This window comes from Hemiscyllium ocellatum, chromosome 18 (genome assembly GCF_020745735.1).
Source record: "Hemiscyllium ocellatum isolate sHemOce1 chromosome 18, sHemOce1.pat.X.cur, whole genome shotgun sequence".
In the NCBI taxonomy this organism is placed as follows: domain Eukaryota; kingdom Metazoa; phylum Chordata; class Chondrichthyes; order Orectolobiformes; family Hemiscylliidae; genus Hemiscyllium; species Hemiscyllium ocellatum.
Genome location: NC_083418.1, coordinates 45875090 through 45889164, shown reverse-complemented (window position 1 = coordinate 45889164; position 14075 = coordinate 45875090). Strand labels below are relative to the sequence as shown.

General features: G+C 38.0%; 1 protein-coding gene across 6 annotated transcripts in view; it reads right to left on the bottom strand.

Annotated features, from left to right (window-relative positions):
• The window catches only part of pde3b (phosphodiesterase 3B), a 237876-nt gene that overhangs the window by 89292 nt on the left and 134509 nt on the right, over nt 1–14075 (bottom strand). For all 6 annotated transcript variants that reach the window (XM_060838936.1, XM_060838937.1, XM_060838940.1 and 3 more), the window contains exon 2: nt 7824–7877. In XM_060838936.1, coding sequence (XP_060694919.1) covers nt 7824–7877 — 54 coding nt within the window. The remainder of the gene's footprint in view (nt 1–7823; nt 7878–14075) is intronic.

Genomic DNA, 14075 nt, shown 5'->3' with positions numbered 1-14075 from the left:
AACCTATGCCCTCAGTTCTGGACTCACCCATCTTGTCTATTTACCCTATCCATGCTCATGACTTTATATACTTCTATAAAGTCACCCCTCATCCTCTGATGCTCCAGGAAAATAGCCCCAGCCTATTCAGCCTCTTTCTAGAGCTCAAACTCTCCTACCCTGGTAACATTCTTGTAAATCTTTTCTAAACATTTTCACGTTTCGCAACAGCATTCCTACAGTAAGGAGACAAAAACTGAATGCAGTATTCCAAAAGTAGCTTAACTAATGTTCTGTACAGCCGCAACATGACCTCCTAGCTCTTATACTCAATGCACTGACCAATAAAAGCAAGCATACCAAATACCTTTTCACTATCCTGTCTACCTGTGACTCAATTTTCAAGGAACTATGAACCTGTACTCCAAGGTGTCTTTGTTCCGCAATACTCCCTAGGACCTGAGTATCAATCGTAAAGTCCTGCCCTGACTTGCCTTTCGAAAAGGCAGCACTTCGTAATTATCTTAGTGAAACTTCATTCTCCACTCTTCAGCCCACTGGCCCATCTGATCAAGGTCCCATTATATTTGGAGGTAACCTTCTTCACTATCCACCAAACCTCCAATTTTGGAGTCATCTGCAAACATACTAACTATACCTCCTGTGTTCACATCATTTATACAAATGACAAAAAGCAGTGGACCCAGCATCAATCCTTGTGGCACACCATTGATTCCAGGCTTCAGTCTGAAAAGCAACCCTCCACCACCTCCCTCTGTTTTCTCCATTCAAGCCAGTTCTGCATCCAAGGCCAATTCTCCCTGTAATCCATGTGATCTAACCTTACTAACCAGTCTATCATGAGGAACCATGTTGAACGCCTTACTGAAGTCCACATTGATCACATTCACCTCCGTGCCCTCATCAATCCTCTTTGTCACTTTTCAAAAAACTGTAGTTGCAATTTTCATGAGCTTCTTCCAATTCTTTATTTACAGCTGTTTCCAAGATTTTATTTGTAAAATAAAAATATTTTTTATTTTTATTCCTCGAAAGTGAAGAATGACTAAAAATATTAGTTCCATCTATCTGCTATCTCCTTGCTTCCCAATATTAATTTGGTCAACTCATTTTCTCAGCTGCAATACTCACTTTGTAAACTCTTTTAAATAGCTGTAGAAACGCTTATTATGTCATTAAGCTAACTTCACCCTCCTTATTGTTCTTGCAATCTTTTTTCTAAATATTCTATCCGATATTCTAATTTGCTACACATCTTTTGCCATTATATCCTTATTTCTTAAGTTTGATCCTCTTCTTTACTATTTAGGTAAGTGTGGATAGTGAGTCATCAGACAATGTTTCTCCTTCATTGTAATGCATTGATACAGTTAAATCTTAAAACGGAGATGTCCGACTAAATATTCACTACAATCTCTTGACCTATCCCTTAACTGAAATAATTCATTCAGTTCAGCTGGATCTGCTTTCATGCTCTCAATTTAAGTTTAAAATATTAGTTTACATCTACACTTTCGTCCTCAAACTGTATGTAAATTCAACCATATCATGATCACTGCTACCAAGGAACATCTTCACTTTGGAGTCATTAATAAATCCTATTTCAATGGTCAAAACCAAATCAGGGCGAGAACAGGCTGTGCTCAGAAACTGATCTGAAAACATGCGATGAATTCCTCATTTGGCCCATATCCTCCTGACCTTTCCTATTCATGCACCTGTCCAAATGTCCAAGTTATTTTTCAATTTAAAAAAAAGTTCAAGTCTTCCATTTTGAAAAAATGCCATTCAAACAAGTCTGTCCCTCAATTAAAGGAATGCTTAATTTCCTAATCCTGAAGGGCTGCCACTCCAAATTAATTTGTTGGCGTATAATGAGTTTGTTGCAGAACATTTCCAAAGTTCTTCGACTGCTCAATTCTAAAAGCCACATGATGTTCCCTGTTGGGATCAAGGTAAATTAATTTTATTTGTGGCTGCATCTCTAATAGAAAGTGACTTGAGAGTAGTGACGCTGATTCTACCTTTGGCCATGATTTGATATAATCTATGTAGCTGCATTCCATGGTCACTTTTTTAATGTGGTCTCCACACAGTCAAATTTTCCTCACCATTTTGAAGGTTCTCTGAAATGCTTGTAGCCCCAGAAACATGGGTCTGATGAGAATCTCTCAATGGAGGTTTGCAACCTGTTTTCCCTGGTTTATATTGCTTCAAAAGATCATTACTTTGAAAAATAAAAATCATAGGTGCTTTTTGCATGTTGCTTATGAGCAGTAGATGTATTGTCTCTGTTGTCACTGTGCAGTCACAAAATTAATGAGCATATCGGTTTGAAATGACAATTCTCTAACAGGACATGACCAAACAGGTGAAAGCTCTCAGAGGTAGCCTAGTTCAGGCTTCATATCCAGTAATTTGAGGTTGTATGCACCTCTGATAAAACAAGTGATCAGTGAATGTAAACTCCAAGTGTGTCTGATGGGCAATGCAACCAACTTGGTTGTATTCAGTACACTGTAGTCTGTCTATGAAATAAGGAGGTTAAAAATCCCAAAACAATTTTCACAGATGTTTCCAATGGATTAATTTGCTGTCTACTGCAAAATAAACCCATCCATCGTTTGACATTATTATGCACAGCTTCCTGGTGGATGGCCGCCAGGCAGATAAAGTGATGTCAGCAGTTTTAGTTGAAAGACCCTGGCCATGTGGATTTCTCCTTAAAAAATCACTGCAGGACATAAAGTTAAGTTTCTTATAAAGGTGATAATTTTTGCATCCTACTTGAAGACCGAAGTGCTTCATTGCTGAAACTATCACTGAAAATTGCATGAGTAAATTCAACAACTTTGCAAATCATGGCGGTGTTGACTATTTCAAATCTACCACAAAGTCATAAGTTTCCTCCTTTTCCATTTCCCATTGGCATATCCTTATCCGTCAAAATAGGGTCTGTGCATATAAAAAACAGCTTTGCCAAATGACCGAAAAAGCACTAACTGCCTTGGCACCCAAGTCAGCCAAGAAACATGCATGTTAAATGCACAAACCTGTGCATTTAACAGAATGCAACAAGTTCTACATCTGGTTTCCCTTATAACTTGCATAACTGAAGAATAACAATCTCATCCGATTTCCATTCTAGCAAGTGATTAAGCTGCCTTCCTTTATCACAAGCTATTGAATTCAAGACATCAGGCAAATATCTTATAACAACCTAGATACTCTTGATATTCACCATTTCCAGAAAATAAAAACTTAGCTAGTTTCATTACAAGTCTTTATTCCTTCCATATTGTTTATGCAAGCCACTTCAATTGCGTTGTCCACGTACATATGAATACTTTTCTTGTAAACACGTTTGTATGCGAAAGAAAGAAATCTTCAATTCCAGGTAATTTATTTCATTTCTTTCTCCTTCTACCATGTCTTCAGCATACTATCTTCCTCCAATGTTGAGGTACCATATGATGCACCCCATAAATAATCTTGAGGCATCACTGGCGATGGCAATGTTGGTATCCTATTCGTCTTAATTGCTCAGACCACTGAGAATAGAAGTTGGGACATTTTGCTTTGATTGTACAGGGCTTTGGTGAGGCTAGCTTTAGAGTACTGTTTAAGTTCCGGTTGCCCTGCTATATGAAGGATATTACTAAATTGGAGAGGGTGCAGAAAAGATTTACAAGGATGTTACTGGGACTGAAGGGTTTGAGTTATAATGAGAGGCTGGACAGGCTGAGACATTTCTCACTGGAGCATAGGAGGTTGAGGGGTTATGGAGGTTTATAAAATCATGAGGGGATTGGATAAGATGAATAGCAGAAGTCTTTTCCCTCGGGTAGAGGAGTTCAAAACTAGAGGGCATAATTTTAAGGTGAAAGGATAAAGATTTAAAAGGGAACTGAGGGACAACGTTTTCACACAGAGAATAGTTCATATATGAAATTAATTGTCAGAGGAAGTAGTAGATGCAGATACAATTACAACATTTAAAGGACACTAAGACATGGACACAAATAAGAAAGGTTTAGATGGATACAGGCCAAATGCAAGCAGATGGGAGTTATTTAGTTTGGGAAAATTGGTCAGCATGGATGAGTTAGACCTAAGGGTCTTTTTCTGTGCTATATAACTCTATGACTCCATAACCAACTGTATTTCAACTAAATTTACAGATGATTAAAAAGATAAATGGAAAAGCAAGTTGTGAAGAGGATACAAGGAGTGTGTGGAGATAGATTAAGAGAATGAGCAATATTTAGCAGATGGAGGATAATGTGAAAAACAGTGTCCATTTTTCCTGAATTCAAAGGAAATCACGTAACTGGGACAAAGTATTTTATTTGTGTCTCTCATCTGTTGTAAATTAAAGAAATTAAAGAAAGATAAAAACAGTAAAACAGAGAGAAAGGGAAGTTATAGATGCAGGATGCATAACAAAAACGAAATCAATAAATGTGCAAACTCAATGTTTACAGAGAACCCTGTGAAATTTAAACATCAATAGTGCTAGAATGGAGATCCCCAAACTAATCATTCCCATCCACTCACCCTTCCTTCATGACAGACACCAGCAACCCAGGAGGAAGCCAAACAATATATTCTACCTCAGATTTGCAAAATCTCACAGCCCCAATGCAGTGTGTTCTAACAACATATCTTCTACTCCAGTTACAATACCAAAGCCCAGGACTAATTCCATACATCCCTAAACTTGCATCCCTACTCTAAATTCCAAGTAGCTACTTTTAATGACCCACCCTTCCAGCATTGTTACTTCTAAAAAAAAGGATGATGATTATTTGACCTGTCAATGTAACAAAGATGGTAACAGACCTCAGTGGGGTTAAAACCATAAGTTTGAGGGGCAGAATTCGGCCATTTACCCATCCAGTCTGCTCTGCCATTTGATAATGGCTCTGCTTCTCAAACCAATTAGCCTACATTCTCCCCATAACCTTTGATCCCTTACTAATCAAAAACCTATCTTTCTCTCAATGACTTGGCCTCCACAGCCTTCTGCAGGAATGAGTTCCACAGATTCACCACTCCCTGGCTGAAGAAATTCCTCTTTATCCCAGTTCTAAAGCGTTATCTCTTAACCCTGAGGCTGTGTCCTTAGGTCCTCGTCTCTCCTACTAGCAAAAAAATTTTCTCCACATCCACTCTATCAAGCCTCTCAGTATTCTGTAAGTTTCAATCAGATCCCCCATCATCCTTTGAAACTCCATCAAGGGTAGACCCAGAATCCTCATATGATAAGCCTTTCATCCCCGGGATCATTCTTGTAAACTTCCTCTGGGCTCCCTCCAATGCCAGATCATTATTCTGAAGATACAGGGCCCAAAACCACTCTCAATATTTCAAATGTGTGACCAGAGTATTTTACAACCTCATCAGTACATCCCTGCTCTTGCATTCTAACCCTCTTGAAATGAATGTGAACATTGCATTTGCCTTCTTGCCAACTGAATCAGCAAATTAGCCTTAAAACAATCTTGAACTCAGACTCCCAAGTCCTTTTGTGCTCAGACAAATTATTTGCAGCAGCACAGTAACATGGGCAGTGAAGATTGTGGCATTGGAATAAGTGGAGACTATGATCTCATCAGTGCACAACTAACTAAATGAATGATTGCAGATCATTTTTGTGCATTTTGTACACTGGAATCCTCAGAGACTGTGCTGTTTTATCAGTCTCTCCAAGTCTGGGGAAGAGGGAAGGGTACAGTGGACAGAGTTCTCAGTACAATCTGTTGATGAGTCAGCTGATTGTATTCAAAACAAAACGGGACGGGAATGAGGTTGCCTCAAGGAGGGAATGAGGTCAAACCAAACAGCAGAAGTTTGGCATCCAGACATTGGCAACTAAGCTACTTTTTGACCTTGAAATCACTGCTCAGGATTCTCAGCATTAACAGTCTTCCAAGTTAACATAGATACCATAACTTATCACAAGATTGCCACAACCTCCTTTCCACTTATCTGAAGACCCCCCCACCCCCCACCGCAATGAATGTAAGTTTATGAGAAAGTAATAATAAACAAAGTGCAGTGAAAAAGCAAGATACTGGAACTCAATGCATAACTTTCAGAGAGCTACCAAAGGTAAGATGGAATGAATAGTCATTTGTGTTATAAAATTCCAAAACAAAAGTGATGGAAGGGGTACAAGGTAACCTAAGTAATTGTATGCCTTCTCTCATATAATATGCAAGTATCATTAATGATACTAAGAAATCTTTTTTAAATTGTTTGTAGGTTCTCTATTTTTGTATTATTTCTTTATTTTCTGGAACTTTTTGTATAGCTCTGGACGACAGTTTCTATATTTTCTGACTTACGTTAAAATGAGCTACAAAAAAAAAATTGCAGCCGATTGCATTGGACCTGAGAAAGAAGGACAACAGCAGAAAATTGCAAACATTAAATCGCAACAAGTCTAATGTCAGAAGTAGAATACAGAAAACAAAGATAAACAGCTGGAGGGACAAAGAATATACAGAAATAAAATTACAAAAACATCGGCTAAAAGAATGAAAAGACACAGAGAAAATCTTATTAAAACTAACAGTCAGAGAGCAATAGTGAAAAATGAGGAAGCAAGATAATATTCCAAAAAAAAGTAGAGGTAAAAGTCAAACTGGAGATAGTGAGAAAATATAAGCAGTAAACAGAAATGTGAATAACATATTACAAGAACAAGCATGGGGAAAATGAAAAATGCCAATTAGTTGTAGTCATTTGAAAAAAAAAGTTGAAGTTTTTTTTGGAAACAAAGGGCACGAGTTTAATTTGATCAAATTATATTACATCTTTAGGAAGGACAGACACACACAGGCCCGAGTCTTGTTTAGTACGGAGAGCAAAGAAACAGCACGAAAAAACATGCAGTCGGAAGACAGAAAGAGGGCCAAATAATGAATCTGACGACTGAGAACTGGAGACAGAGTAGCTTCATGAGTTCGAAGCTGTATTATAACATGATGCACCTTCTAACTCAGTATGTGAATCACCATGGTACATATACCCACTTAAGTTAGAATTGCAATCATTGTCTAATTCTGACAGGAATTAGTACCTTAATACAAAGTGTTTTTAAGTAGTATACAATAGAATTCTACAACAATGTTCACATGCAGCATACAGATGAGAGGAATAAAAATATGATTTACAGCATTTTCTGATGTAATTTCTAAACATAAAAAGACTATTCTAGTTTCAAAACAAACAATTAAAAGAAAAATGTCAGGATTTTCAGATTAGGTTATCTATGATACAAACTTTTCACCGCTTCCAAATAACTTCTTTGTGAAGTGTTTTCCAGAAGTATTGGAGGTGGTAACTGTTTCACATTAAACCAAAAGTAAAATAATAGAAATATATCCCATGAAACACACATCTTTCTGTCAGCCAATCACACAGAGTAGTCTTAATTAACTGAAACAAAAATAATAATTTGCTGCAGAAACTCAGCAAGTCTGGCATCATCTGTGGAGAGAAAGCAGAGTTAATGTTTCAAGTCCACTGACCCTTTTCGAATTCAGGCTGAATTTCTTCAAAAATTTCTGTTTCTCTATTAGATCATCCATACCTGCAGTTCTTCATTTGACTTTAGCCTCAATTTACTGTTTGTTCCTGCTGGATGGCAATTACCAATAGAGTACTTTGTACTAGACATTAGTCAGAACATTAATAGCAAGTGTAAAATTTACAAGGTCATGAATAGAGCACACACTTGTTCAAATATAAAGCTATTCTGAAAGTACTACATGATCATATGGCAGGGTACATATTATTTCAAATTTGGTACTCACCTGAAATTGATAATTTCTGAACCATTGTTTCAAGTCCCAGTCCCATAGGATCATCTGCAATATAGAAAATGAAGTACAATTAACATAATATAGTTGGAAAATATTTTTGGACTATTCGTAGCAACTCAGTTAGACTCACTACAGAGCAACCAATACCATGTTCCCACCAGATAAAGTATTTTAAAATTATATTGGGAAAAGATTAGGATGCAGAGGGACAGAATAAGGACAGAGTTGGATGAAAGGAATAATGAATAAATACTTTGTTAATGCCAATAACAGCTGAGGTGGCGGGGAGGGGTCAGATGTAGCAAACTGTCATAAGAAAAAATTCAATTCAGCTGGTATTTATCTTATACCGACTCATGTCCCATGTTACACCACATCTAGGTGGAACGGTTTCCACTCCATGCCTTCCTTGGTGTTTAAAAATAATAATTTTTTGTCTTTTTACTGCTATGCTGAAAGGACCTCCCAAATGCTGCCTTGTTCCACAACTGTGAAACCAGACCTACTTATGGTTTTCTCTCATTCAAACAGCTGAAAAACGTCTATATTTCTTAAATTATCAAGTGCAGGCAAAAAGATTTGAATCGAACTTCAAATGCTTAAAAATGACAAGATTCCCCCAAACAGGTCAACTGGTTCCAACAGGGTAAGAAGTGACACAAAAAGTCATGTGCATAGCATAAAAAATCTTCCTTTAATAACTTGCTAATCTTACTTCCTCTAAGACCTGGTCATCAAAATTTCTTGGCAATGTTTCACTTGTTATGAAATTTCCTTCCATTGTCCGGTAGCAATAATAATAACAAATCTCTCTCCAGTGACAAGGCAGCATCAACTTATGTCATCTTTAATATTGTAAAACATCTCCAGGTATTAAACAGGAGCATCAGTAAACAAAGTTTGACACTGAGTTACAAAAACATATTTGGGCCAGAATGCAAAACTGGAATCTAAGAGATAGGTTTTCAGGAATTATATGAACATACAAACAAAGACACTAAGCCTTTTAGACCTGCTCAACCATTCTACATGAATCATGGTTGAACTGATTTAAACTTCAACTTTACATTCCTGCATTCCCCAATAATCTTTCATTCCCTCAGTAATTAAGATTCTATCTACCTTTGCCTTAAAAAATTCAAAAGATTCTGCATTCACTGCTTTTCAGAGGAAGGGAATTCAAAAGACTCTCAACCCCAAATGCCAAAGTTTTTCCTTATTTCTATCTTAAGTGGGCATCCCCTTACTTTTAATCTATGATCCCATTTTTAGATTCTCCTACAAGAAGAAACATTCTTTCCACGTTCACCTGGTCAAGTCCCCTCGAGAAATTGAATGCTTTAATTAAGTTGCCTCTGACTCTTCTGAACTCCAGTGGATACAGGTAGAGTCACTGTTTCCTTTTCTAATAAAACAATCACTTATTTAGCAATTGCTCCAGCAAACCTTCATTGACCTACTTCCAATGCACTAACATCCTTCCTTAAGTAGTGATCAGTACTGTACACAGTACTCCAGATACAGTCTCACCAATGCCTTGCGTAATTCGAGTGTAACTCTTGCATTCAATTCCCCTCACAATAAAACATTACATTCTATTAGCTTTCCTAATTACTTGCTGCAGCTGCATACTAACCTTATACAATTTATGCATTCAGACACCCAACCATTCTGCATTCTCTCACCATTGAGATAATATGTTTTTTTCATTCTTCCTGCCAAAATGGACAATTTCACAGGTTCCTATTTTATACTTGTTTGCCTGATTTTTGCCCATTCATTTAACCAATCAATATCCATTTGTAGTCTCCTTATATCCTCTTACAACTCACTTTCCTGTCTACCTTTGCATCGTCAGCAAATTCAGTCACTTCATTCAAATTATTTACATAAATTGTAGTGTTGAGATGCCAGCACCAAACCACTTGTGACATTCCACTAGCCTGAAAATGACCCACTTATTCCTACACTCTGCTTCCTGTTAGCTAACCGATATTTTATCCAAGCCAATGCTACCCCAACACCATGAGGTTTTATTTTCTGCAATATTGTTTGATACAACACCTTATCAAATACTTCAAAATCGAAGGAAAAGACATTCACTGGTTCCTCTTATCCATAGCACAAGTTACTTCTTCAAGAACTCCAATAAATTAACCATGCTTTCCTTTGACAAAACTATGTTAGCTCTGCCTGACGACCTTAACCTCATCCAGGTGCCCTGCTTAAACATATTTAATCATAGCTTCTGACATTTTCCACGTTATGGATGTGAAGCCAGCTGCGATGTAGTTTCCTGTTTTTTGACTGGAGAAGTTACTTTCGTGATTTTCCAGTTTAATGTACTCTTTTCCAAAGCTAATGAAAGTTGGAAAATGAAGCCAATGCATCAAATCGTTCAAAAGCTACTTCTACTAAAACCCTAGGATGAAATCTAACAGGATCCAGGGATTGTCTTTACTGGAAGGAAGAGATAAGAATACAAGAAATAGGAGGAATAAGCCAATCAGCCCTCCAGGCCCACTCCAGCTTCAGTGACATCATGGCTGATCTTCTACTTCAACATTACTTCCCGACATGAGCCCTGTAACTTTTGATGAACACACTTAATAACTGAACCCCAAGCCTACTGAGGAAGAACTGAAATTTGGAAGGATTATTTTTAAATTCTGAAATACCGAATTGAGGCACTACTCAGAATGTAGAAAATACACCAAGCCATCAATCTCACATCCATATATGCTTTAAAACATCTGTGAAATAAAAGCTACATTGCTATATTAGTGGATTTGATGGCTCCAAATATGACGCCTAATCTTCCTTCTCTACCTGGGTATAATTACACTCTGCATTAGCCAAAGTCCTGGATTCATGCACTCCTGAGCATTCATCTCCATTGGGCCACCTATGAGCTAATACTACTACTGCATAGCATGTCAATACCAGATATTGCTTGGGATCATTGTATGCTAACATCTTAGTAGATGATAGCTATTTCTTCACTTCCCTGAAAGCCATGGCTTAGCTACATGACCATTTCCAAGGCTGACCCTTTTTTAAGACGCAAAGGTGCCAAGATGGAGGTCAGGTTGAGTATGAACTTTTTGTAATAATTCACCAGCCTTAGGAAAGACCTAAGCTCTGGTGCAGGCGTAGGAGACAGGACACCTTAGATTGCCTGCACTTTATCTTCCAACGGGTGCAATCTGGTCTTGTCAATCTGTAGCCTAAGTAGGTCACGTGGAGTGCCTGGAACACTGTTTATCCTTCTAAGGCATACACCTGGCTAGAAAAACTGTCTCCGGACTATATCCAAGTTCTGTAAATGCTCTTTATTGGTCTTCCTGGTTATCTTGCCTGGACATCAGAGATAAATGGAGACCTGGACATGAAATGTTCTCTATTGTTTGCTGGAAAATTGCACAGGCTGTCAATACCCCAAAGGACAGTGTCATATATTGGTATAAACCCTAATGGGTATTAATTGCAGCATACTTCCGACAATCCTTATCTAACCACAATTGCAGTACTCATAACTGTATCTAATGAGTACTTCAATAGATCAAATGGAATCTTACGTTGTTGAATAAATGCCAGCAGAAAATAAAATCCTCACTTGTATTCTGGTAATATCGCTAAGATGCTATTGATTTTACTTGGCAATTTGAGAACCGGGGAAAGTGTATCGGGATTTTTGACTAGATTAAGATGATAGGCAGAGGAATGTGACTTTGAATTAACACTTAACCCTTAATGAAATGCTCAGAGTTCTTTTGATGTTTGAGATTAATGACATAACCATGCAAAAACGCGGACTAGCAGAGCCCAACTGGATTTCAAACAGGTATTGCAGCCAGCTTTATTATTGGAAAATGCAACAAGTGGAGCATAAAGGTTGCAGGCCATTCTGACGGAAGTGGACACCCTCCTCAGTCTGACTGAGTTTGGGGAATGCCACTTAATTGAAGGCAATTGCATAGCTTCACTCAGGATATATCCTGAACAGGGGGATTCTAGATCAGCCCAAAGCATAGCCAAACCTCAGACAAACTGTTAAAATTTTCTTCAGGATCCAGGCTTCGCAATGTTTGAATCAGAACCAATCAAAATAAACTTCTGGGTGAATGGTCACCCAATTCTAATGGCGATCAATACCTGCTCGGCCATTTCAGTGATCACAGAGCCATTCTTAAACAAAATTCACTCTGGACTGCAGACCTTAAGCTTGTGCAAAACCTCATCTAGTCTGAAAACCTATAGCAGGAAACCTTCACAGATTGAAGGTATAACTTTGGTTCCAGTCTCTTATGAGAAGCAGCTGGTTCAGTTACCACCAATTGTTGTAAAAAGGTACAGGCCCAAGATCAATGGGGCAAAATTGGTTTAGAAAAACTCACCAAGATTGGTTCAATATTTTCAAATAGAAAATGGCTGCCTGAGTGAAGTCCGAATTAAATATCCGAAAGCTTGTCAGGAAGGTCGAGGAACTATCAAAAGAGCTTTGCATGTTGACCAGGAAGCAATTCCATGATTCTGCAAGGCCAACCCAATGCCATTTGCCTTATGGGCAAAGATACAGGCAGATATCAGTAGGATGGAAAGTGAAGGAATCATCAAACCAGTCCAGTCTGCGGAATGGACAGTGCTGGTCATACCAATTGTGAAGCCTGACAGGTCACTTTGCAGGATTTTAAACAAATTGGACTCAGACGGGAATGTTGTGAGATAAGGTCTTAAATGAAAGAGTTGATTGGGAAATGTGTAGAAGCTCAGCATTAATTGGGTTGAGAGGGAGTACAAGGAAGAAAAGAACATGAAGGTTTGGGAGAGTTACATTGAATAATGTGTTGAGCCCGTGACTCACTTCACGAAGCCCAACCTATGCAACCTTTCATTCTGGAAAGCAAATGCACAATGGAAATGAACAATGGCTGCCACAATACCAGAAATGATTAAAGTGCTTTTTTTTAAAATATGTCTGAGGACTTGGGCTGTTGAGTGATACAAAACACGACAAGGGACAATTGTGTTTATCAAGCAATGACAGTACAGTTTCAAGTTATCGTAATCATAATATATGAAAAGCACACAGTGAACAATGGTGCAGATTACAAATCCCTGCTACAAGCAATCTTGACCATGTCATTAGATATTGATCATAGTCATGCCTGTGAGCATAAGAGATCACAGGTGTCCTTGAAAAGACTACTCGCAAGCCACACATCAAAACAAAAACTGTCATGGACCAGGCCAGAGTGCCCCCCACCACAAAACATTTCAAGAAACTAGCCCAGACCCGAACTTTGCTAGCTGTTTTAAGCAGGTGTAACACAGATATCTGAGGAATGATGCAGTTGGTCAAACCAATTTGCTTTAAACAAAACAGAATTTATTTACAAGATTACTGAATGAAACACAAACAAAAGAGAACAAAATACCCAATAACCTATCCGAAAACCCAACAGACCATCCCAACTTAATTGTTCCAAATACTAGCTACAATTCCCATAAACAACCCTTGGCACAAAAGGTAAAATCAATCACAGGTTCTTACAGGATAGAAGTCAGAGAGAGATCAGCGTGGACCTGATTTTTTGGGGTCCAGCAGCTTCTACAACACTACTGCTAAAATCCAAACCAAACCAGAAAAAAGCTCAGCTGGGAGAAATGGCCACTTCTCTTCCGTTATTCAACAGTTTTTCCCCAAAACCTTGAAAGTCTAAGGTCGGATTCTGCATTGTAGACTAATTAATAAAGTTACATCACACGGGACTCAAGGTGATCTTGCCAATTAGACACAAACTTTCCCAGCAGCTCATTTTGATGGACTCACATGTCACCCATTCATAAGTAAATAGAATGAACAGCATTAAAATAAATTATCCCTCACATACTCGTCAGCAATGCCCTCATCCTGTGAATGAATTTTTTAAAAAGGCCATATTCATCTTCATTTGTGCTAGCTGTGACTCCAAATCAGTGAAGTGTTCCCTTTGGCCTTAATTTTATTAACGCTGCTTGATGCCACTTGGCCAAATACTGCTTTGATTTGAAATTATTTTTATCTCACTTCTAGTTTGGACTAAGACTTCAGAGACCAGAAGCCAAGTGGTCATGGCAGATCTGTGCATTTGTAAACAGATTTAGCAATAACACTGTCAATAACACCTTCAACCATTCTGTTCACAATCAAAGGAAGGTTGATGACGCAGTAATTAACCAGATTAAATGCATTCTGTTTCT